Raw genomic sequence first — 24,687 nt, forward strand, 5'->3', positions numbered from 1 at the left:
TATGGAAGTCAAAGATGAAATTGTAGTTATAAAGCTACCTTCAAGAAAATAAACTATTGAAGCTGTGAAGATAATGAATTGTATTTTATTGTACCGACAACATCAAAATTTGTCCTGATGTTAAAAAAGATCCAATACCGGAACCGGTGTAGGCGGTACAGGGACCGGGACAGAATATGAGAACCTGGATAGGACCAGGTACATGGAGCGATTTTTTTTTTTGGGGGGGGGGGGAGCGGACCGACTTGTACCGAACCATAAGAACCAGTTAATATGAGCCGTTGATTTTGTGGTTAAAAACTAATCGTAGCCGTCGTTCCTAGGTTTGAAGCCATCTGATCTATCGAGTATATAACCCCTATCATTTTTCTTCTTCTTTTTCTATGAAGAACTGCAGATGTTCAATCTTTTTCAATATGTTTTTTCAACTGAATTTCAGCTAGGAAACTTCATCGAAACCTCATTTGATTCCAACTCAATTCATCATGTGCAACTTGAGCTACATCCACCAAAATAATCAACAAACCTATGAACGCCGTACAATCTCTTCTTCATTGATTTCTTCTTAAACTTGATTATTAATCAGATTCTACACAAAAAAACCAATCACATCGTGGGTAATCGAGAAATCTATACATCCACCAAATTACGGTAGTACTGCAGTTGTTTATCTCCTTCCTTGTTGATTTCACTCTCAAAAGTTAATTTCATCTATCTCAGTTAGGGTTTTGAGCTAATTATATTAATTTCAATTTTAATTTATGAATCTCCAATTTCTAATTGAAATTGATTTCATTAATTTCATATTCATAGATCTTGTGCTAATGATATTAGGTTTCACATGATTAACAGGGAGGAATCAGATGGAGGAACAGTTGAAGAGTAATTGAAGTGAGAGTTTATTTTTGTTTCAATACCAGTCGTGATTAATTGTTATGATGGTTTGATTAACGGCAGGGATAATGTTTATAATTTTTGTTCAGTATGAAAATTAGTGTGATTATAATGATTTATGCAAATCAGTTGAGAATGAATTTTGAAATTTGTTCATTGTAATTTGGTTTGTTCAATTTGTCTGGAAACTTTATGATTTGAACCGTAGATTTAATTTTTACTATCAATGAAGATATAAGAAAAGAGATAGGGTAAAAACCTGGTACTGGAGTGGAACCGTACAGTCTTACCGGTACAGGTCCAAGTCCAGGTACCGACCCTCAAAATAAGATACCGGTCAATTCCAGGTACATGGAATGATTCCAACAGAAAAACGGGACGTACCGGCTCATGTACAACCTTAATTACAGTAGAATTTTATTTTCAAAGATGATTACGAAATCCACATACAAGGGGTGTAAATAATTATATGTTGTGGTTTTCAATCCAGCGATCATTTGGGTAATAGGAAAAACCAAAAATGCTAAACTTATCGAGGTATTATTTGAAGATAATCCCAAATGAGAAAAGCAACTGATCCCACTTTATCTGGAGCGTATCCCAGTAATAAGGAATTGACCATCTACCATTGGATCTCCACTAAGAAATTTGGTAAGCATAGCTAGCCATTCCCGATGAAAAATATAAAATGGACCAACATCCCTCTTTGAAAAAATTCCCATGTTAATCTAGCATTTGCATTTGCCGTTGTCCCTATAGTACATGGTAAAGTCTTTTTTTTCTTTTTTTTTGTGAATTAGGTATTTCATTAAGACTTAAAAATCCAAGGTTACAACAGTGAGTTAAAAGATATTACATGAAAAATGAATACCAAACAGAAATAAGAAAAAGATAAAACCACCCTGAGGTGTTGGACACGCATTTGTTGCCTCATTAAAAACCTTGTGAAGGAAAACTCGTAAGAATAAAAGACAAACCCGTTGGCATAAAACCTTAACGAACGAAAAGAGCACAACGCGATAGGTCCTAAAGAAGATCCTGAAACTAAAACTGCAAAGATAACACATACATTTATAATTCTTTATTAATTCGTTCTCCATCGATACCCAATGACTAGTCTCCTAATACTGACAACATGTATTGATTCACAAACAAGTCGTGAAGATTCAGAGTCTTAACTTGCGATAAAACTATAAAGGTGGATTCCTGAGCCCTTCTACCATGAGCAAGTCTGATAAAAGTGTCACGACGTCCTATACAAGAAAGAGATCTCTTCTTAGTGATTGAGGATGACGATTTAGTCTTTGCCGCAATCGAAGATTTAAAAGCGGAAGGTTGCATCTTCGAAACAATACAACCATATATATAGAACATAGCTAGTATTGATTTCAGCATCATGTTGTTTCACAGGAGTTTTCAGTTTCCTAATCCAAGAATAAACACAAAAATAGGTTAAATTACACACTACCATTACGCAGAAACAATACATATAAATAGGGAAAGGGAATAAACAGAAGTAACACATATTGTAACTAACACGAATTGAAAAATTGACTGAAACTAAAAGACTAACTCTGTATAAGATGAAAGCAATTTTAAGAAGAATAGTTGTCCGGTATCAACTATTCCGGCGAAAAAGCTACAGATAAAGTAGAAGGGAAATAAAAAAACTAGACACTTAAAGCAAAGGCCTAACAATAAAACAATTTAAACTTGTACGAGTGACTTCTCAAAGCAATACAAAGATCCTAATATTCAGTAAAAATCTATATTAGTGAACGAATTTTACGGATACAACTAATGAACCTGGATAGTATGCATCTCAATAATATAACAGAGGACAAGAGATTAACTAGAGAAAAGAATATAAATCAAAGTAGAAGAGTGAGAGAAAAAAGCCCCTGCATGGCTAAACCAAACCAACTGTAAGCCCCTGTATGACAGAAGAAAAATTCCGAATGAACTCCTTTAAGATAAATTGATTTCCAAAAACTGCGAGAGACTTGCAAAAGTAGAGCTAACAGAAAGAGCTAAAAGGATAAAAGAAAAGAAGAAAATTGAAGTAGGATTCACTTGGGGGTTTATTTTAGGATCAGCGGAGCTAGGATCAGGATCAAGGGGACTTTTTTTTTAATATTATCCTAAGCCACAAAGAAAATTCACAGACAAAATCTAAGTGAAGAACTTACCAACATAGAGTTAAATGAAAATAGACGATTTAATAAATGAAAAAACGCTGAGAACAACCAAAAAGGGAGACAGAAATGAGGAAAAAGATCAACGGAAACAATCACTAAAAATCAATACAACAAAAATTGGAACCGCTCCTTAAAGTTATAACAAAGCTTTTTAAATCACATCTTCAAATGAAGACAGACCCAACTGAAGACTAGCCAAGAAAAACAAACCCCATCCCTGCCCTCACCAAAATTTTAAAAGAAACCATTAGAGAAGAGAAGAAAGCCATCCTTAATCAGAGAATACATGGGAGATAGAAAAAGAAACAGATTTTAAAGATCCCATAGACACTCGGGCAAATTAAAAATTTGATTTGAAAATTACTTTTTAAATTTCAAAACAATCCAAGAGATTTTTTTTTTCTTTTTCTTTCTCAGAAACAAAAATATCCAAGAACGGAGACAGTAGAAGATAGATTAAAAGGAGAACCAGAGAAAGAAAATCAGAAGAAAAAGAATAATGAATAAGACTTATTATCAGATCCGTAGAAAGGAAGAAAAGAACTTGATGGTCTAATCTAAAGACAATTGAAAATCAATGTTAAAATTAAAAGACACGTCCGGAGGAAGACGAGGGATTTTCCTAGCAATTCTTTAGTAAAGAGCAACAGATCAGAGAGAAATATCAGGGAAATACCAAAGATAAAGACATAAATTAAAAAGGGAGTATAAGATTAAACCCCATTATACATAAAGATAGATCTAGCCACAAGAGAATCACAAACAGATAAAGAGAATAACATCAGTAGAAACATGAATCAAGTTAGAATAAAACGGGATTGAGAAGAGACGAATAATCCAGACCTAATAGAGGAGCTACAGAGAATCAAAAGGAAGAGAAAAAGATATCCGATTCAACATATTCAAAGAGGAGAAATAAAGGAAGAGAAGGGACAATACCAACACTCCAACAGAAAGGAAATCAGAGATAAAGAATCCAATCGAGAAAAAAACCAAAAATCTGATTCCTAATATTACTGAAACATCATAATAATTCATCTTTATTAAACTTGATCCCATCTACCTTCCCCTATCTCATGATCCTGATAAGCCCCCAAGCTTAGCCTAAAAAATTTACTCCACTATCAGAAAGGAAATAAAAAAAATTGGAGATATGAGAGAGAGAGAGAGCCGATTGGTCATATTCCAATGACCACAATTTCAAAAATCCGTAGCACCAAAAATTTACCAATCCAAAAAAATTAATCGGTGGTGCTATTCACCTCCGTATTCTCCACCTCCCTACTCTGCTCTCTCCAATCTAAACCCCACATCTGGAAAATGGTGAACCCATTTTTACCTGAATGTGATTCAAATTCTAGATGTGTGGTGTAGATTGGAGGGAGCAGAGTAGGAGGTGGAGAATAGGGAGGTGAATAGCATTTCCCAAAACAGTCGTGATAGACCTACCGAGATCCAGCACCGTGATGTGCACCGAGAGGGGATCAGACGACCTCAATATCACCCTCTCAGCACTGGGATAGAGGTGGAGCATGAATGGGCCCCACCCCCTCTCACACGGTACCTAGCTCGGTGCTGGTATCTCGGTGTATTAATCATTTTTGTTCCCAAAATTAATCTAGCATTTGCATATTTTTTTTGAAGATAAAGTAGATTACTGCAGGGAAAGCTAATCTGCAGATTCAGTCTCATTTGGAACAGACTCATTGAGAGTAGTTCTTCCGATGGGTGAATCTGTATGATATGCATCCACTGAAAAAGATACAGGAGTTAAACTGATATTACAGAGTTCTAAAGCTTTGACAGTGTCATAAGATGTTGTTGGAATTAAAAACAGCGGTGCTTCATAAAAACTTAAAGTAGTAATAGCTTCTTTTCTTCCTTTCTTAGCCAAAATATCTTCTGCCTTGTTTCCTTTTTTGTTAACCAGCTGAAAACTTCCAAAGGAAACCAATTGAGTTGCTTTCTTTTTAACTTCTTCTAAGATAACTTTACTTTGCCAACTGATTGTTGTGTCTTGTCCTAATAGATAGTTAATTGTTGCTTTGTTATCTCCCTCAATGACCAGATTTTGAAATTCTTCTGTAATGGCCCATTCTGTTTTGTGCAGTAAAGCTAGAGCTTCTGCTTCTTCAGCTGATGAAGTTCTGCACTTTGCCATTCCTGCTCCTTTGAATGTACCTGTCCAATTGCGTAAGATAAATCCAGTACCTGCATCAGTTTTAGAAGATAACCAGGAAGCATCACAATTAATTTTCAAAGATCTAGTAATTGGGAATTTCCAAATATCTTTAGTATCGGTTGTTGTCTTGTCATGAGTACTTGTTATGTTTTGTGTCACTGGATGCCAGTATTCATAGTGTTTTGATATTACTAAAGCTGACTGATCAGGTGTTCTTTTTTTATTTTCAAACACCCTAAGGCACCTTTCTTTCCAGATAAACCAGCACTTGGTTGCTGCTAGGGCCATTGAGATTGAATTTACTTCACCTGTCAGCCAAACATTATAGATATCTAAGAAGGAGATGTTATTAGAATTTTGGTCAGAAAAAACTCCCTGCAATGGAACTAGTTGTAGGTTCCATATAGCTTTTGCATAATCACAGTCAAAGAAAAGATGAAAAGTTGATTCTTCCTTCTGTTGGCAGAAAACACAATTTTCTTTAATACCCAACTTCAGTCTTGTAGGCAAAGCATCTTGAAGACATTTCCATATGAATAACTTAATTCTTTTGGATGTATCCATTGCCCATAGTCCCCTCCAGAAATTTTTATTTGTGCAGAAGTAACAGAAGATTGGTCTTGTAATTTTGCATATAAAGATTTCACCGTAAAGTCCCCATTCCTAGTAAGAGTCCACCTAATTTTGTCTCTTTTCAGATATCCATTATGTGAAATAAATAGTCTGATGTTTGTGATTTCATACACTAGGGGTTTTTCAAACATAGAGTTAAGAAGGTTTGTGTTCCACTTTTTTGTTTCAGAGTTAATTAACTCTGATACAAGTGTTATATTGGAGTTGGTTTTGAGAACATATTTTGGTAGAATATCTTCTCTTGAAGGTAACCACCTGTCTTCCCAAATGTTGATTGAGTTTCCATCCCCTACTTTCCAGATACTATACTTTTTTATGTGTTCAATTCCTTGAAAAATGTAGTTCCATATCCACGAAGAGTTTGATTTCTTTTTAGACATTAGTGCCCCATTTTTCTTGAAATATTTTCCTTTAAGGATTTGAGCCCACAGATCATCTAGTCTGATGAGTAACCTCCATATTATTCTACTTATCATGGCTTGGTTCATCTTGTTTGCTTCTTTGAATCCTAACCCTCCTTGTTCTATAGGTTTACATAAGAAATCAAAGGATTTGATGTAGACACCTTTTGAGTTTGTGTTTTGTCCCCACCAAAAATCTCGCTGGATGTCATTGATTCTCTTTGTTATTTTTTTAGGTAGAACAAAGCAGCTCATTGAAAAGATTGGCATACTGGATAAGATGGATTTATTCAATACAATTTTACTAGGTTGAGACAAATTTTTTCCTAGCCAGCTTTTGATCCTTTGTTCCATTTTTTCTATGATGCCATCAAAAGTTTTTAGTTTTGATATATCTATGAATAAAGGAACCCCTAGGTGAGTGTCTCTAATGTTTATTTTTTTAAGTTTCATCAACCTACAGATGATCCCTTGATGTTTATTATGGACTGTCTTACTAAAAAACAATCCAGACTTAGAGAAGTTTATTACCTGTCCAGATGCTGTGCTGAACAGGTTAATAGCATCAAGAAGATTTTTGCAGCTTACTAGATCATCTTTGGTAAACAGAAGCAGATCAACTGCGAGGAATAAGTGAGAAATATGTGTGGCTTTAGGGGTTAGTTTGATTCCCTGAACAATTTTTGAGGATTGTAGATGGCAAAGGAGGCGAGAAAAGACTTCCATGCATAGAATGAATAGGTAAGGAGACAAAGGGTCTCCCTCCCTAATTCCTCTAGATGGTTTGAAATCCTGACAGGGATTGCCATTAAGAAGCACAACAATAGAGGGTGAAGAGATACACTGGTGAATGAGTTCACACCAGTCTTCTGAGAAGCCGAAAGCTCTCATTGTGTTTATTAGGAATTTCCAGTTGACCCTGTCGAAAGCTTTCGGCATGTCAATCTTAAGACCAATATTCCCTGTTTTTTTCTTGCTTTTCTTCATAGAGTGAACTATCGCATGTGCTACTATTATATTATCTGAAATTTGTCTTGAAGAAAGAAAGGCTGATTGTAAAGGAGATATTATTTTCTTTAAAGATTTCTTGAATCTATTTACCATCAATTTTGCTATAACTTTATAAGGTGTGTTGCATAGACCAATTGGTCTGAAATCTGCAGGTGATTTTGGATTTGGAAAATAAAATGTGACACTGACATGGTCAAACCCTAATCCCGGTCAAACCCAAAGTTAGTTCCAGAAATTTTCTGGTCCATGTCATCACCTCAGGTGACTTTCTGAAATTTTAAGAAAACTGGGACTTAAACCCTATTTGAAAACTGAAACTACTACTATATCTGCAGCTCCAGTTGTATGAGTCATGGCGAAACAAAGTAGAGAAGCCATTATTAACATGGTTTCTTCTTCATCTTCTTTACATCCTCCTCCTCCAGTTCCAAAGGAACTTCATGCCCTAAATCGATCAAAATTAATTGGATCTCTTCGCCAACATCTATCTTCCTCTAATCGACCTCTCGAAGGATTCGTATTGCTACAGGTATTTTGATTAATCCATTTTCCATTCTATTTTATGCATAAATTCATTAATTTGTGTTTCTTTAATTGTTTAATTAGGGAGGTGAAGAACAAAATCGTTACTGTACTGATCACACCGAGCTCTTCAGGTCTGTAATTTCCCCTAATTTTTATAAATTAGGATTTCTTTTGAGTTTAACTGAAACTTATATATGTTTGTTTTTTGTATGGTTGATGTATAGACAAGAGAGTTACTTCGCCTACTTGTTTGGGGTCAAGGAGCCTGGTTTTTATGGAGCTATTGTAAGTTTGCTAATTCACCAGACATACAGTGCAATTTCGATATATTGCATTTTCTTTGGGTAGTTTAAGCATGTTCGGTTATCGAAATCTAATGTTCAATTATTGGGGTTTTGCACTTTAGGATATCTCGACTGGAAAGTCGATTCTGTTTGCTCCAAGATTACCTGCCGAATATGCTGTTTGGTTGGGGGAAATAAAATCACCATCCCACTTTAAGGTGACATTGGTTATACCGATTTTTGTTGGTTATGAAGTATCATGTTCAATGTGTTCTTGTGTTGAAGTCTTGTATTGTTTTTGCAGGAAATGTATATGGTTAACATGGTATGCTATACTGATGAGATTGTAGATGTCTTACACGCTCATCATGGAGGACCTGGAAAGCCTGTATTATTTCTCTTGCATGGGCAGAACACTGATAGTAATAACTTTTCTAAGCCTGCGGAGTTTAAGGTTTCTAAACCTTGCTCTATTTCATCACCTCACTGATTGAAAAGGTTGACATATCATTTCTTGAAACTTAACAATTTATATATGTATATGACAGGAAATGGAAAAGTTTGAGACTGATTTAAGTGTGCTGCATCCAATTTTAACTGAATGCCGCACAATTAAATCGGATGCGGAGCTTTCTCTTATTCAGTATGCTAATGATATAAGCTCAGAAGCTCATGTGGAGGTAACGTCTTGTAAAAGTGTTTTGTAATTTGATAAAATGAATCTCCTAATTTGTTAACTGTCCCTATCTTTGGGTTGTTAAATATAGATTCAAACTTAACAAAAGGGAGAGACCAAGATATCAGGAATATCCTTCTTTGATAGTTAAAATGCAAATTCAGTTACACCAGATGTTTTATAGGGTCAAGACTCGAATTGCTTTACTTTCACTATGTTGGTTAACTTTTTATCTCGACTTTTCTGTGTGTTTGTGTGCGTGTTTTTGCATATTAAGCTTTCTTGGTAAACCGAGGTCGCTTCCAGTACACATGAATCTATATTGCTCAGTAATATGTATCAGATATTCTTCGAACCATGTTAGCTCAACTGCTTTAAAATTCAATTACATGCATGTAAAGCTTCCCTTGTAGCTATGATATCGACTTATAGTGTCTTATTATAAAGTAGCATTGTTATCCTTTGTGTTGGGTTTAATACTTTATGAATGAAAATTTCTTACCAAAATGATCCACTTGGAGCAGGTAATGAGAAGGACGAGAGCCGGCATGAAAGAGTACCAATTAGAGAGCATGTTTCTTCATCACACCTACATGTACGGGGGTTGTAGACATTGCTCGTATACATGCATATGTGCTACTGGTGGTAATAGGTAAGCTTTTCAATGGTTCCTTTACTTATTTTGTATACAAACTCTCATGACTTTTTGCGCATGGAAGAAGTAGAGTTCCATTCCAGTGTACAGTGCGAATATATTATTGTGGGTTTTTTGTAATTAGTATAGCTATGATGGGCAGATTACCTCTCTGGTCGGTTTTATAATTGATATTAAATGATTTTTTTTATTCATCTGCAGTTCTGTTCTCCATTATGGGCATGCGGCTGCTCCAAATGACCGGGTATGTTCAAACACATGCTTTTAAATTCTTTAGTAGCACTGATGCTTTTTGTTGGAACGAGTGTTGTATTGACATGCTGTTGATGTAGACCATGGAGAATAGAGTATATTGAGAAGAAGAGAAACCATAATTGCACATTGAATCGTTTCGATTGTCTACTACTTGTTTGTTTTCTTAAAGTGTAACACTTGAGTTTATATTTGAAGTTAATGGAGATAGTATGTCAAATTCAATATCTGCAGACATTTGAAGACGGAGATATGGCACTGCTAGATATGGGAGCTGAATACAATTTTTATGGTTCTGACATCACATGTTCTTTCCCTGTAAGTATACATAAGCTCAACCTGATATCCATTTGTTCACATCATCATTCCAACTATTCTGTATATTTTGTTGAATAGCGAGATTCTTCTTCCCAATGTCTCATTACACTATATTGTTATACAAAAACTAGTTCCATATTTCATATCCAATTTATTTATCCTGTCTTGAAGTTGATACTAAGTAGAAAGATTGCATAACATGTATATGCTTTTCACCACCTTCATGTCCTTCCCCATTACTGCGCTTGAAGTTTTAATTTTCTAATGCAGAAAATCTACTTGTCTGTAATTGTAGGTCAATGGAAAATTCACCAGCGATCAAAAGCTGATTTACAATGTAAGCGCTTCTTCTCTAGAGTAGTTTAAAAGGATCTCTTCGAAATTTTAAATTTTTGTATTGAGGAACCAATAAATTCCCCTTTTATTCTCATGTCTTTTATATTTTCTTGGGGTTGTTCTTTCTTTCTTTCTTTCTTTCTTTCCAATTTCGTAAATATGAAAAATAAAATTATTATGTCTTGTAGGCTGTTCTCAAGGCTTATGATGGTGTCATATCCGAAATGAAACCTGGAGTAAACTGGGTGGACATGCACAAGTAAGCATCTGACTTGATCGTTCTTGGCTGCAGTTATGAAGTTTCTAGACACAGATCAAAATATATATCCACCAGGTTTAAAAAAACAGTTGTTATAAAAATGACAATCATTGCCAAAAGCATTTTTTTTTGCCTCATTACAGTTAGTTATTGAAGATAATATTTATTTTCTGATCAATATTCAGAAAGTCGTAACTCGAAGATTATGCAAACATTTTTGAAGTATGATTGTATGAGAGACCCATCTTATAGTATAAGCAATAATGAGCTTTATAATGCTTTCTTGGCCATATATTGTGCATCTCTGAGCTCACTTAATCTCTTACTTGCAGATTAGCAGAGAAAATTATCCTCGAGTCACTAAAGGATGGTGGCATCCTTATTGGGTACATTTTCTACTCCTATTCATACTATTTTAATGCCAATATTGCAAAAGCGAATGCTAATTGCAAAATTTTTATGGGTTTGTGTTGTAGTGACGTTCATGAAATGATGACTGAAAGAATAGGTGCTGTTTTTATGCCTCATGGTCTTGGGCATTTGTTAGGCATCGACACACATGATCCTGGTGGTTACCCTAAGGTGATTTTATTGTTTTTTGATGAAGTCATTGTTTCATTGTTGCTCGCTTTTTTGGTACAATCTTAGATTTTATGTAATTAACAGGAAATAGAGAGGCCAAAGGAACCAGGATTGAAATCTTTGCGTACAGCTAGAGATCTCCGAGAGGGAATGGTTAGTAATGGTTCTACATCTAAAATTTGTTGCTCATCTTTATTAACCATCTTGGTTATATATACTACCTCCTTGGCTATTTTATGTGTGTCGTATGATGTTGCAACTGTTTTGAGTTGAATTACTTTTTTCTTGTACATGTGATAACAGTAGAACCAGGATGCTATTTCATTGATGCGCTACTGGCTCCTGCCATGGAAAATTCAAGCACATCGAAGTTCTTCAACCACAAAGAGATTGCAAGATTTAAAAGCTTCGGTGGAGTCCGGATCGAAAGTGACCTGGTATTGCTTTTTCTGATCCTTTCTTAATAACTCCATATGTTTTTGTTAAATTTGAGTTAGTTACTATTCATATTTTTTTTTGGCACTTCCACTATCAGCGTTCCCCATCTGCTGTTCTTGTGAAAATTGAGTTATCATGTGATCCATGAATTAGTCAGCCAACCTTAACGTATGCGTCCATGGGTATTAGAAGGCTAAGCTTTAACACTTCAAAATTGATAATGGTTGCTAAATATTAAAACAACAACTGGCTATAGAGATTTCATTTTTCTTTTTATTTTGATGCTATTGAACATATCTCTAATAATTTCTTTTTTCTTTTTGTCAAGTATATTACATCAAATGGTGCGGACAATCTCACCAATTGTCCACGACAGACATGGGAAATTGAAGCTGTTATGGCAGGTGCACCTTGGCCGCTGGAAAAGAATGCTGCCACTACCAAATAAGCCAGAGAAAGCCTCGTCATAAGGTTATCGTTGGAATTGCTAGGAGTAAGCTGTTACGGCAGGTGCACCTTGGCCGCTGAAAAGAACGCTGCCACTACTAAATAAGCCAGAGAAAGCCTCGTCATAAGGTTATGGTCATGTCCATTACAGCGTGACTTGTAGTGGTTCCTCTACGACAAAATAGGATGTTTTACCGTCATCGTCAGATTTTGTGTTGAAATCCTGCTTTTGTTGTTTTTATCTGGAATCGTGTTAGCTTAATTTACATATTCAAATTAGTGACTCGTAATATGATAATTTCTGAAACTAGGAGTTGTACCCATAATCTTGGATTTGTGTCTTGTATGATTTGCAGATTAGAAAGAAAATTGAATTGGCATAAATATTGTCATCTGTCGGAAGTTCTTTTGTAGACTTGCGACAACACTAACGGAAACTTCTATTGACAGCATAAATATCTGTCAGGATCTTCCTCCGCATTCTTGTTAGCCTCCAACCTCTCTTTCAGCTCCTATGCATCTTGATAAAAGAGATCATGACAGACGGCCTCAGTTTAAACAATCTTTGAGGGCTCTTATGAATCCTCTGGCTCCTTCTGAGCTGCTGCTGCTCTTCTCATTTTCCCTCGATTCCTACAAAATGCAAATGCAGTCGCTGCTGCTGCTTGCTCTACTATAGGGCCGTGGTGCATTTTGACTGTTCATTTTTCCATTCCAAGGGGTGTTCATGATAGAAAACACACAATTTAGTCAACACTATCCAGTAGCTAGGTATTAGCCATGGCGAAACAAAGAGAAGATAATTGGATCGTCAAAAGAAAACAAAGAGAAGAAGCCTTTAAGGAAATTTATGCCCAAAATCGATCAAAATTAATTGGATGTCTTCACCAACACTTGATTTCCACTAATCGACCCCTCGAAGGATTTGTCTTGTTACAGGTATTATTATCTCCGTCTCATATATTTTATGTGGAATTGAATGATCATTAGTTTGTGATTTTCTTTATTAGGGAAGTCAAGAACCAAATCCTTGGCAGAACAACGACTTTAGGTCTGTAATTTTTCCCAAATTTTAATAAATTAGGGTTTGTTTCAAATTCACTGTATAATTTTTTTTTTTTTTTTTTGCTAATTGATGGACAGACAAGAGAGTTATTTCGCCTACTTGTTTGGAGTGAAGGAGACTGGTTTATATGGAGCCATTGTAAGTTTGCTAATTTATAACCTTACAGTGTAATTTGATTATTTGTTGAGTTGTCACATTTTGCGTGGGTAAGCAAATCTTATGTTGAATTATTGGGTTTTTGCTTCTAAGGATATCGCCACCGGAAAGTCGATTCTGTTTGTTACCAGATCACTTGCCGGATATATACTTGTTTTGGGGGAAGCAAAATTACTAGAATACTTGAACTATCTCAAGGTGACATTGTTTTTACCAATTATTATTGTCGAAGTATCATGTTCAATGTGTTCTGGTGTTGTGTAGCCAAACAGAAAAGAAGTGTTCTGGTGTTGAAGTTCTGTTTTGTGTGTGCAGGAAGCGTTTATGGTTAACATGGTATGCTACACCGATGAGATTGCAGAAGTTTTGCACGATCATCATGGAGGATCTGAAAAGCCTGTGTTATTTCTCTTGCATGAGCAGAACACTGATAGTAATAACTTCTCTAAGCCTGCGGAGTTTAAGGTTTCTAATCCATGCTCTGTTTAATTACGGTACTAGATTGAAAAGGTTGACATATCATTATTAATACATAACGATTTGTATATGCATTTGACAGGGAATGGAAGACTTTGAGACTGATTTAAGTGTGCTACATCCAATTTTAACTGAATCCCGTGCAATTAAATCAGACGCGGAGCTTTTTCTTATTCGGTATGCTAACGATGTAAGCTCAGAAGCTCATGTAGAGGTAATCTCCTGGTAAAATGTTTTGTAATTTGATAACATGACACTCCCAATCTGTTAACTGTCGTTGTCTTTGTTTTCTTAAATATAGATTCGAATCTAACAAAAACGGGAGACTAAAACAACAAGAATATTATTAACAAGTAACCTTACATGTTGCGTTTAATTTGTTATGAATGATATTTTTTTGATAAACTGATCCATTTGGCAGGCAATGAGAAGTATGAGAGCCGACATGTTCGACATTGACCTAAGAAACATATTTCTTCATCACGCCAACACAAATGCGGATGGTTGCTCGATCACATGCATATGTGCTACTGGTAGTAATAGGTGGGCTTTTCATTGGTTTGCTTACGTAGTCATCTCCTGTCCTGCCTATGTGTATTGTATACAAAAACTCATGAACCTCTGCTCATGGAATTGTGGGTGTACATCTTGTAATTAGTAGAGCTATGATGGGCAGATTATCTCTCTGGTCTGTTGATATATAAATGATATTAACCCAAAGTTATCCCTTCATGTGCAGTTCTGTTCTCAATTATGAGCATGAAGCTGCACTAAATATCTGGGTACATTCACACTCATGCTTTTAGATTCTTAAGTAGCACTGGGAGTTGTACTGAAATGAGTGTTATACTGTCTCATGACTTTTTCATTACTTCGGTAGCTGTTGACATGTTGGCACACTGACTGCAGGGATAAGAGTATATTGAGAAGCCATACATATCATTTCGACTGTCCACTACTTGTTTGTTTTCTTAAAATGGGACAACTGAGTTTATATGTGGTGTGAATGGTGATAATCTATCCAATTCAATTTCTGCAGACCTTTGAAGATGGAGATATGGTTTGAAGATGGAGATATGGCATTGTTAGATACGGGAGCTGAATACAATTTTTATGTTTCTGACATTACAAGTTCTTTCCCTGTAAGATCCATGAGCTCAGTTCACACTCCAGTTATTTTGTAATTTATTGAATAGTTCTTCTTCCAATGTCCCGTTACACCTCATTGTTATTCAATTACAAGTTTCATGTTTCAAATCCAATTTCTTAATCCCATCTTGAAGTTGAAACTAAGTAGAAAGGTTCCATACTCGGTACTAACATGTATTTGCTTTCCACCACCTTCATATATTTCCCATTACTGCGTTGTGCTTGACTTTTTAAATTTCTACTCAGAAACTCTGCTTGTTTGTAATTGTAGGTCAATGGAAAATTTACCAGTGATCAAAAGCTGATATGCAATGTAAGTGCTTCTTTTGTTGAGTAGTTTGAATGGATCTCTTCAACATATTAAATTTTTGTACAGGAAAGCCAATGAAGTCTCGTTTTATTTTCTTAGGTTTGCTTCTTCTTTTCCTTTTTTTTTCCTCGCTCTTTCTTTCCTATTTAGTAGATATGAAAATAAAACTATTATGTCTTGCAGGCTATTCTTAAGGCTCATAATGATGTCATATCCACAATGAAACCTGGAGTGAACTTGGCAGATATGCAAAAGTAAGCACCTGATTTTGATCATTCTTGGCTCTATTTATGGTTTTTCATTTTCGATCATCCATTTGTGAAGTTTCTAGACACAGATTTTAATTTTCTCCTTTAGGTTTAAACACATCTGTCATGAGAATGACAATCAATGTCAAAAGCTTCATCCTGCATCATTGTTGCTAGCTGTTGAATAATGATGCTTTTTTTCTGATCAATATTCAAAAAATCATAACTCGAAATTTGAGAGTATGCCAATTTTTTTGAAGTACGGCTGTATAAGAGACCCATTATGTAGTTTAAGCAGTAATTAGCTATATTATGCTTTCTTAGCCATATTATTGTGCATCTCTGAGTTCACTAATGTTTCATACTTGCAGATCAGCAGAGAAGTCTATTCTCGAGTCACTAAAGGATGGTGGCATCCTTGTCGGGTACTTCTTGTACTGTAAATCATACTATTTTAAAGCAATTATGCACCAATTGCTAATTATGATTTTGTTTGTGGTTTTGACTGTAGTGATGTCGGTGAAATGATGATTGAAAGACTAGGTGCTGTTTTTATGACGCATGGTCTTGGGCATTTATTAGGCATCAATAGCACACATGATCGTGGTGGCTACCCTAAGGTCATTTTGCTGCTTTTTAATGAAGTTATTATTTTCTATACATCTCATTTTGCTCGGTAGAATCTTAGATTTACGTGTCTAACAGGTAACACTAAGGCCAAAGGGACCCGCATTGAAGTCTTTGCATTCAACTAGTGAACTCAAAGAGGGAATGGTTAGTAATGGTTCTACATCTAAAATTTATTGCTTATCTTTATTAACCATCTTAGTTTTAGAGTGTGCATTGCCTGGCTTTTTTATTTGTGCCGCTTATGAACCCTCCAAGGGCATGTTAATATGAACGCCCAAATGTGATACTGCGGCAACCGTTTTTTGAGTTGGATTACTTTTTTCTTGCATAGGTGATAACAGTAGAACCAGGATGCTATTTCAGTGATGCGCTACTGGCTCCATTGTTGGAGAGTTCAAGCACATCGAAGTTCTTTAACCACAAAGAGATTGAAAGATTTAAAACCTTTGGTGGAGTCCGAATCAAAAGTGATGTGGTACTTTTTTTTCTTTTTCTATTCTTTTCATATATTCACACGTTTTTTTTTCAACACGCACTCGTTATATTTGTCACTAGTCGGTTTTTCGACCCTCTCTTTATCTGCTGTTTTTATTTAAAATGGTAGTTGTAATTTTACCATGTGATCCATGGATTAGTCAACCAACCTAATGTATGGGATGCGTCTGTGAGTGTCAGGAGGCTAAGGTTTAGCACTTTGAAATTAATTATGGTCACAATAATATAACAACAACCGTATGTAGAGAAAATCAGTCACCTTTTATTTTATGTTGTTGCTCTTGAACATTTTTTCTAAGTTTGTTTTATCTCTTTTGTGAAGTATGTTACATCCAATGGAGCGGATATTCTCACTAAATGCCCACGAGAAACATGGGAGATTGAAGCTGTGATGGCAGGTGCGCCTTGGCCTCTGGAAAAGAATGATGGATATTGGCGCGACTTTAGAAAACAACAAAATGATTTCCTAAATCAGTTTTTGCGGCCAACTCAAATTTGTTTAGTGATCTTATTTCTAGCTATAATACTGGGAATTTGTTCTCTAGCGAGAGTTTAAGACTTCTTTTTTTAGGCAAATTCTAGTAAATATCTAAACCTGTAAATAGGAGTCTTCTGTAAAGAATCCTCACTCCACCTCCTGCACTGCTGCTCTTCTAATTGCGTATGTCATACATTTTTCTTTGATTTGATCGCGCAGCAGTGAATAGTAGGGTACGTATTTATAGGCTTACAATGTAAGTATGATTAGAATAGGAGTAACAATTAAAGTCGAAACAATTTATTGAATTTTAATTAAACATTACAAATTCTAATCCAGTTTATGCAATATGATTTGAAGTCCATGTTGTGGGCGCATAGCCATGCGATCAATTGGGCAGTGAGCATAGGCAGGCGACAGACTGAAGTAGTAGTTTCGCAATATCATTGCCAGAGCAATCTTGCATTCGATCATAGCGAAGTTGGAACCTACACAAGTTCTTCACCGAACCTGTCAGGTTTAAATTTATGAACATCTTCTCCCCAAACATTGGGGTCATGGTGAAGGGCTATGATAGAAAATCCAATGTTTACATCTTTTGGGAGAATCAAGTCCCTGAGTCTTTCTTGTCGCGCAATTGTTCTGGGAGATCCCAGAACTGGCGGATAAAGCAAAGCCGCAGGGATTCGTTTATGATCATTGTCACCTGCAAAAAAAAAAAGAAAAGAAAAAGGATTATCTACCTTGCTATTTGCTTATACTTGTATCTACTGAGAGCTAAAAAATGATGCACACCTACGATTTTCAGTTTTGCGATACATTTTTCATCAAATATTTGATTCTTGTCTCCCATTAACTCAATCACTTCTTTTCTTGCTTTGTCTTGCCAATCTGTCTGAATGGCTAGAAGTAAACAAGTCCAAGTTAGCAAACTTGCAGTGGTTTCATGCCCAGCAAAATACATTGTCTTGCACTCATCAACCATATCCTGTGTGAATGGCTAGAAGTAAACAAGTCCAAGTTAGCAAACCTAAATAGTCCCCGCCATAGCCATCAGATAATTCTCCATTCTTCATCATCTCTTCTCTTTTCTTTATTATCTCCAAAACCGAATTTCGAATCCCATTGTCAATTTTCTCCATTTCAACTTCCTCTTTAGTTCCCCAAAAAATGAAAATTAATCCAAGTTAATTTTTGGTTCCCAATAAGAGAAAAAACCAAAAAAAAAAAAAGAAGCAAAATATTTGGAAGTGCGGGGAATCGAACCCCGTGCCTCTCGCATGCGAAGCGAGCGCTCTACCATATGAGCTACACCCCCGAAGATGACATTCAACTCAAACCTTTTATAATATCATCTTTGTCAAATTGGGACCTTCTAAAAACTTAAAATCTCTTCCAACCTTCTCTCTCTTCAACTCGCAGCCATCACATAAAATCAAAAACTCGCTATTTCAAACCCAACAAAATCGCAAACCAAAAACCCACGAGAGCAGCTGCGAGCTCAGAAAAGCACACCCAAAACCCTAATTTTTTCTAAAACCCTAAAATATGGGCCGTAGAAGAAGTAACAATGGGGGTTCTTCATCATCAAGTAATATTGAGAATAATAATCATCCACAAGTAACTAAGTTATGTATTGATGATGATGATAATGAGCTACCAGAAGAGATGATTACTCCTTCTATTGATCAATCTATGTCTGAAGCTGATAATAGTACAGCTGTTATTGGTGGTGATGATGATAAAACTAGTGCTGATTATTACTTCGATTCTTATTCTCACTTTGGTAACTATTTCTTTGAAACCCCCCTCTGTGTTTTTCAGCTTATTGTTGGGTTTTGTTTGATTTTTGGTGGTGTAGTGTTAATTAATGGGTTTTTGTGATGTATTCTTGTCTGGGTTATTGTTATTTTTCTTGTATTAAGTTTTTGTTGTGATAAAGTTTCGATTTTTATTCTGTTATCAAGTTAATTTGTGGATTTTGGGGTGGTTTTAGGTGTTGGGTTGTTGTTAGTTCTGTGAATGAGTACTTTGCCTGAGATTAGTCTGTATGTGTAAGTCAGGGTTTAGGGGTTTCAGGGTTTAATGAATTTGGGTATAAAGGTGATTGCTTGCAAGGACTAATTGGTTCTTTCTTATTGTTGTGTGCAGGTATTCATGAAGTAAGTGTTTTGCCGACATGGATATAACAGCTTCATTCATTTGTTTCATGTCAAGTTATATTAGTATTTGTCTATTCAATCATTATGCTGTCGATAACTTGCTCAATTAGAATTTTTGATTTCGTTAATCTAATAGTAGAATGTAGGACTCATGGGTAACTGATTTTAAACTTTTGGTTCAGTCATGAATGTATTTTTGCGGCGGTTATTGAATTTAAGCTATAATGTTTTGTTGGTAGAGTTACGCTGTATAATCTTCGTATTTTGAAGAAAATTGCTATCCCCTACCTTGATCAAGAGTCTTTTTGCTAAGATTTTGAACGTTGCAGGAAATGTTGAAGGACACAGTGAGGACAAAGACATATCAAAATGTTATTTACAAGAACACGTTCCTCTTCAAGGATAAAATTGTTCTTGATGTTGGTGCTGGTACTGGAATTTTGTCCCTCTTTTGTGCAAAAGCAGGAGCAAAGCATGTTTATGCGGTATGTGATTCTGTCACTGCATCTGGTTACTACTTTGCGATTTCAAAATTTAACTGTAATTAGCTCAGTATATTATGTTCGCATGTGTTTTATAAGTGTTGCCTTTTTTTTTCCACGCGAAAGCCCCCCTTATAAGTAAATCACTTTATTTGCCAAAATTTTTTTTTCACATTTTAAACTGTCACTGCAATTTCTAAGGTAACTACATTTTGTTCATGAGTAAAGTATAATGGAAAGAATAATTTGATCATTGCAGATCGAGTGTTCCCAAATGGCTGACATGGCGAAACAGATTGTTGAAACAAATGGCTTTTCTAATGGTAATTAGCATATCTGGAGTTCTTTCTTCATCTTTATAGTTCTCCTGGTGCTTCTTCTCATATACTTCTTCGGAAATCTATTTATACGATTTTCTTCTTTTCTCTCAGTTATTACAGTATTGAAGGGAAAGGTGGAAGAGATTGAGCTTCCAGTCCCCAAAGTTGATATCATCATATCCGAGTGGATGGGTTATTTCCTGTTGTTTGAGAATATGTTAGACACTGTTCTATATGCACGTAACAAGTGGTTGGTAAGTCATCCTTTTCCTTGCAATAACTTCCTGTATTACGCTTATTACACGTTGTTCTGTATGCTGATTAAAATGTTCACAGTGAGGAAAGACTATACTTGGAACCCTTGTATGTGTATAGAGTGAAAAACTAGAGATAAACCCCTCATAAATAGTAACCAAAAGAAAAATCCTTTCGACAAGTAAATTATTGTTGGATAACCAAACTATTTGGGATGGTAGTGCTTTCACTTCTGATTGGAAATTCTTATGGAACTTGATGATTCCTTTCTCTGATACTGTGTGCAGGTAAATGATGGGATTGTGTTGCCCGACAAGGCATCACTCTACGTGACAGCCATTGAGGATCATGAGTATAAGGAAGACAAAATTGAATGTATAGTACCCCCTCATATCATCATCATATGATAGTTCATACATACATTATTTGAGGTGCACTATGTTGTTTATTAACGTATTACCTCCTGTTTGTTGTTATTATTATGCTTTGCAGTCTGGAATGATGTTTACGGCTTCGACATGAAATGTATCAAAAAACAATCCATAATGGAACCCCTTGTAGACACGGTTGATCAGAATCAAATCGTCACAAACTGTCAGCTGCTTAAGGTAGTAAAATAAACTTCATGTTTTTATTATTTTTTTTTTCGTTTCCAGCATGTGAATATCTTTGATAAGTTGGTATGTAAATGGCAACACAACTGATGTGCATTATTGATTATTCTTTCCAGACAATGGATATCTTGAAGATGGCTTCTGGAGATGTCTCGTTTACAGCTCCCTTTAAGCTCAGGGCTGAACGTAGTGATTATATTCATGCCCTAGTTGCATACTTTGATGTCTCATTTACGCAGTGTCATAAGTTGATGGGCTTCTCTACAGGTTATTTTCGTTCAATATTTCTATTTATGCATAGTAACTTCAGTTCATAGACAACTTCCGTTAAGATGACCTAATGTGTCGAAATTTGAATTATCCAGGACCTAGATCCCGCACCACGCATTGGAAGCAAACGGTATTGTACCTTGAAGATGTGCTAACCATTTGTGAAGGTGAAGTACTGTCTGGGAGCATGACAGTTTCACAAAACAAGAAGAATCCTCGCGATGTTGATATTACTCTTAAATATGAATTGAATGGTCAGCGTAGCAAGATATCAGGAACTCAGCATTACAAGATGCGTTGAGAAAAAGATCTAGACTGATCTCTCCTCGTCTCCTTTCCAAGAATCTGGAGACATTTTCTCATTAGAACTGTTTTCAACCACAATCTTTAGAAGTATTTGCTTTTCTTTATCCATTTTAGCAGATGAGATTGATTGAGCCGAGTGATGCATAGTGTACCATGCTTGTAATTTTAGCAAGTTTAAGTTATTTTCCTTGCACTGCACTCAAAATTTGAAAATCAATATTGTATCCGGCTTTGGTAATGATCATTGATTCAAAATGCAATATCTGAACCTGATTAAGGGAACTACAAGAAGTTTCAGGAAAAGCGCATTGAATTGCAGAAGGTGTTCTGAAATGTTTGCTTTTGAACCGTAAATTCGAGGTATTCCTCAAAACCGTGCAAGGCTTGTAACACTGTAGTTGTCCTAGTTCATACATCATATTGCTCGCCGAGACTACTGTTTATCATATTGAACCAAAAGACTACTGTTTATCCAAGAATAGCTTGTGTCTTGAAGTTGTGTCCGAGACTCTGAGTTCCTTTTTCTTCACCATAGTTGAATTCGGCGTGTTGCCTCATCGACGAGAACCTTTAATGTAGCACCAGAAACAACGTATTTGGAGACCATTGGGTACCCAGCTAAGAAGCAGAACCCTTCTTCTAGGTCCAGTTATCGTGTTGGCGTCTCTACTCTTCTATCTTTTCACTTTACAATCAACTGTACTTTTGTTTGCCATCAAACAAATTTTAATTTTTTACTTCAGAAATTGCTAAATTATATTTTGTGTGTACATATCTCGTTGTCGTGGTCTCAGTTATTTTAACCATTCTGTCTTTTAAAAGGATTATTAGAAGCTTTAGCCTGTTTGTTTACATAATTTTGAGTGATCTTTCAAGCCTGGATTATAAGTAGCAAAGAAATGTATAATTTATACAAAATCTAGTGAATAAATGGTCTAGATGTATAAAATAATAACACCTTTGAGGTCGTCTTGGTCAACATATTATGACCATGAGGATTTTATTGATTTTTCAGGTAAAAACATTTTTGTCCAAACATTTATCATGATCTAGTTTTAATACGATAACGACACCTCTACATTCGTCATGGCCCAGATATTAGAACCATGACAATTTTATTTATTTTCCAGGCATAATGTGGTCATGTTTTTGCGCGAACTTTCGTTATGGTCTAGCTTTAATACGATGACGACAACCTTACAATTATCATGTCAATTCATTAGAACCATAACAACTTTAGCGATTTTTCAGGCAGAATGTAGTCATATTTTTGCCCAAATTTTCATCATGATCGATATATTAGAGGCATCAGGACTGCAACAACTATGAGGAGTAGTCGTAGTTATGGGCTTAGGTCACGGTGATTATATTAATTATTCTTTTGATTGTAATAAGCATCATCAAAAATCATCATTTTTCATTCAACGACCATGAAGACTACTAATAAACATATAAAGTCGTCATGGTTATAGAAAATAAACCATGACAAATAAAATACTGAAAATCATCACAATTTTGATTAATTTCATATTTAGTTGATTGTGATTCTGTTTAATTTTACCCTTTTCAGATCAATTATAAATTTAGGTTCTATTTTTTGTTGGTTATAACAACTAATTTGAAAACATGTGAAATAGCGATGGTTTTTGAGTTTTATATTTAGGTTAAATATTTTTTTTTAAGGATAAAATAAGGATTCTGTTATAGGGCTTACGGCCCATCGGTGTGCGGCCCAACTAGATACCCGAGGTTTCCTTTTCATATATATAAAGAATATTGTTCCATGTAACTTGATGATGTTGATGAATAGAAACCTCTCTATGTCTCTTTACGTTCTCTATGTTTTCCACTGCAACACCTGATCAGCACGAAGCTATATCGCAGAGCTAGATTTGATTGGTTGATTTTTTTTACATGGATGATTTTTTCAACGCAGTTAATGGTGAAATCGTTGGAATCAAATCAACTAAGTTGGATCTACTTTGTCATATATATTATTTTTTCTTTTCCACTGTCTTTTGATTTTATTTTTGGAATTTGCCATATACTAAAACTAATTGAATGATTATGTATAACTAATGGAATGATTATGTTTTGTAATGTATTTGTATGTTTGGGCGTGAAATTTGATTCCAATCTGGGTAAAGAGGAGAAGTCCGTCGGTTGGGTAAAGAGGAGAAGGAAAGACTAAAAGTTTTGGGCCTGAAAATTGATTCCAATCTGGGTAAAGAGGAGAAGTCCGTCAGTTGGGCAAAGAGGAGAAGGAACGACTAAAAGTTTTTCCCCTGAAACGTATGTCATTATCCGGTCCAACTCGGTCGTTCCGGTTCAGCCCTATCCTGTTCCGTTTTGGTAGTCGACCGTGCATGTGTGAGCGGGTTCCGGTTCTGTGTATGTATAGATGGAACCAAAGCTTGGCCTGAGATATGTAACTATATACTTGCTAGGCTTTTTTTTTTTTTTTAAACATGCCTAGTTATGGTTTTTCATTGTCTTAAGATAAATCCATATCATATAAACGGGCATCTTAGATTATGACTGTCTATCTTGATCATTAAGAATTTTGGTCTTAATATTATTTTGTTTTCTTGAATATGATATTAGCTATAGTTGAATGGTGTATTTTATTCAATTGGTTGTACCAACTCGATTCCAATGTATTTATTTGAATGTTCCGTGGGATGTATTCCAAAGATATGTTGCAAATAAAATCACATGTATTCCAATTTTTGTGGAAGAAGTCGCAAAAGGTGATATGAGTCAGAAAATTTGCATCTTTGTACTTCATACGCCTGTTGGCATAATGACACATCTGCAAGAACATGTATCATGAGACAAAGATGTAATTTTATCTCTGATAGTGATAACACCAAGTATGAACCGAGCATGGGATTAGCTTCCATCGGAAATGAAGGAGTTGGAATTTGCACCTAGTTATTGATGGTGGTACAAGCAATGTAATGCATGTATCATAGTAGCAACAAATTTTCACATCAACTTTAATGGAAACAAGAAATTTGCCTGGCCAATTGACTATTTTAATCAGTTGAACTAGATTCACTGTCTGCGCTTAAAGAATGAAAACACGAGACATAAATTCTCTAAAGCACTTGAGATACATTGGGTGAAATGTATATCATTCTCCTGAAACGCAATATTTATATATATATATATATAT

General features: G+C 35.5%; 4 protein-coding genes, 1 long non-coding RNA gene and 1 other non-coding gene across 8 annotated transcripts; 4 read left to right on the forward strand and 2 right to left on the reverse strand.

The window, feature by feature from the left end:
- The first annotated feature begins 394 nt into the window (after nt 1-394).
- On the forward strand, nt 395-1,056 carry LOC113353495. Its single transcript, XR_003361330.1, has 2 exons — nt 395-651; nt 853-1,056. It is a non-coding gene; the product is annotated as an uncharacterized LOC113353495 (long non-coding RNA).
- A 3,705-nt stretch (nt 1,057-4,761) lies between these two features.
- Nucleotides 4,762-5,838, reverse strand: LOC113351348. The gene has a single exon (XM_026595351.1). The coding sequence runs from the start codon at nt 5,836-5,838 to the stop codon at nt 4,762-4,764; it is 1,077 nt and encodes a 358-aa protein (XP_026451136.1).
- A 1,744-nt stretch (nt 5,839-7,582) lies between these two features.
- On the forward strand, nt 7,583-12,491 carry LOC113347979 (xaa-Pro dipeptidase-like). Of its 3 annotated transcripts, none has more exons than XM_026591670.1 (16): nt 7,586-7,848; nt 7,926-7,975; nt 8,069-8,129; nt 8,251-8,346; nt 8,433-8,582; nt 8,677-8,808; nt 9,329-9,456; nt 9,661-9,703; nt 9,946-10,029; nt 10,325-10,366; nt 10,554-10,624; nt 10,957-11,010; nt 11,101-11,206; nt 11,291-11,359; nt 11,513-11,643; nt 11,973-12,491. In XM_026591670.1, the coding sequence occupies exons 1-16, from the start codon at nt 7,672-7,674 to the stop codon at nt 12,112-12,114; spliced, it is 1,536 nt and encodes a 511-aa protein (XP_026447455.1). In that variant the 5' UTR covers nt 7,586-7,671; the 3' UTR covers nt 12,115-12,491. The 3 variants fall into 3 exon arrangements, with proteins under 3 accessions (XP_026447457.1, XP_026447455.1, XP_026447456.1); XM_026591671.1 differs by having other exon boundaries at nt 7,588-7,848; nt 11,500-11,643; XM_026591672.1 differs by lacking the exon at nt 11,973-12,491 and having other exon boundaries at nt 7,583-7,848; nt 11,510-11,643.
- An 85-nt stretch (nt 12,492-12,576) lies between these two features.
- On the forward strand, nt 12,577-17,448 carry LOC113347978 (xaa-Pro dipeptidase-like). The gene is made up of 15 exons (XM_026591668.1): nt 12,577-13,030; nt 13,102-13,142; nt 13,235-13,295; nt 13,407-13,511; nt 13,629-13,778; nt 13,873-14,004; nt 14,212-14,333; nt 14,830-14,932; nt 15,211-15,252; nt 15,433-15,503; nt 15,869-15,922; nt 16,009-16,117; nt 16,203-16,271; nt 16,459-16,602; nt 16,945-17,448. Exons 1-15 carry the CDS (start codon nt 12,872-12,874, stop codon nt 17,176-17,178), a joined length of 1,596 nt encoding a protein of 531 aa, XP_026447453.1. The 5' UTR covers nt 12,577-12,871; the 3' UTR covers nt 17,179-17,448.
- Nucleotides 17,449-18,345: 897 nt separating this feature from the next.
- TRNAA-CGC lies at nt 18,346-18,418 on the reverse strand. The gene has a single exon. It is a non-coding gene; the product is annotated as a tRNA-Ala (tRNA).
- Nucleotides 18,419-18,529: 111 nt separating this feature from the next.
- LOC113347980 (probable protein arginine N-methyltransferase 1.2) lies at nt 18,530-21,794 on the forward strand. Its single transcript, XM_026591673.1, has 9 exons — nt 18,530-18,886; nt 19,252-19,262; nt 19,592-19,747; nt 20,004-20,067; nt 20,176-20,318; nt 20,607-20,694; nt 20,812-20,927; nt 21,050-21,200; nt 21,299-21,794. Exons 1-9 carry the CDS (start codon nt 18,649-18,651, stop codon nt 21,502-21,504), a joined length of 1,173 nt encoding a protein of 390 aa, XP_026447458.1. The 5' UTR covers nt 18,530-18,648; the 3' UTR covers nt 21,505-21,794.
- Nucleotides 21,795-24,687: the final 2,893 nt, after the last annotated feature.

Source organism: Papaver somniferum, chromosome 2 (assembly GCF_003573695.1).
Source record: "Papaver somniferum cultivar HN1 chromosome 2, ASM357369v1, whole genome shotgun sequence".
NCBI classification, from domain to species: domain Eukaryota; kingdom Viridiplantae; phylum Streptophyta; class Magnoliopsida; order Ranunculales; family Papaveraceae; genus Papaver; species Papaver somniferum.

Coding starts and splice junctions, on each gene's coding strand:
- LOC113351348 (XM_026595351.1), bottom strand. CDS start 5,838: ATGGATACATCCAAAAGAATTAAGTTATTCATATGGAAATGTCTTCAA.
- LOC113347979 (XM_026591670.1), top strand. CDS start 7,672: ATGGCGAAACAAAGTAGAGAAGCCATTATTAACATGGTTTCTTCTTCA. Junction 7,976..8,068: donor GATCACACCGAGCTCTTCAG/GTCTGTAATTTC, acceptor GTTGATGTATAG/ACAAGAGAGTTACTTCGCCT. Junction 11,360..11,512: donor GAGATCTCCGAGAGGGAATG/GTTAGTAATGGT, acceptor TGATAACAGTAG/AACCAGGATGCTATTTCATT.
- LOC113347978 (XM_026591668.1), top strand. CDS start 12,872: ATGGCGAAACAAAGAGAAGATAATTGGATCGTCAAAAGAAAACAAAGA. Junction 14,334..14,829: donor TGTGCTACTGGTAGTAATAG/GTGGGCTTTTCA, acceptor CAATTTCTGCAG/ACCTTTGAAGATGGAGATAT. Junction 14,933..15,210: donor ACATTACAAGTTCTTTCCCT/GTAAGATCCATG, acceptor TTGTAATTGTAG/GTCAATGGAAAATTTACCAG.
- LOC113347980 (XM_026591673.1), top strand. CDS start 18,649: ATGGGCCGTAGAAGAAGTAACAATGGGGGTTCTTCATCATCAAGTAAT. Junction 20,319..20,606: donor ATGCACGTAACAAGTGGTTG/GTAAGTCATCCT, acceptor TACTGTGTGCAG/GTAAATGATGGGATTGTGTT. Junction 20,928..21,049: donor CAAACTGTCAGCTGCTTAAG/GTAGTAAAATAA, acceptor TATTCTTTCCAG/ACAATGGATATCTTGAAGAT.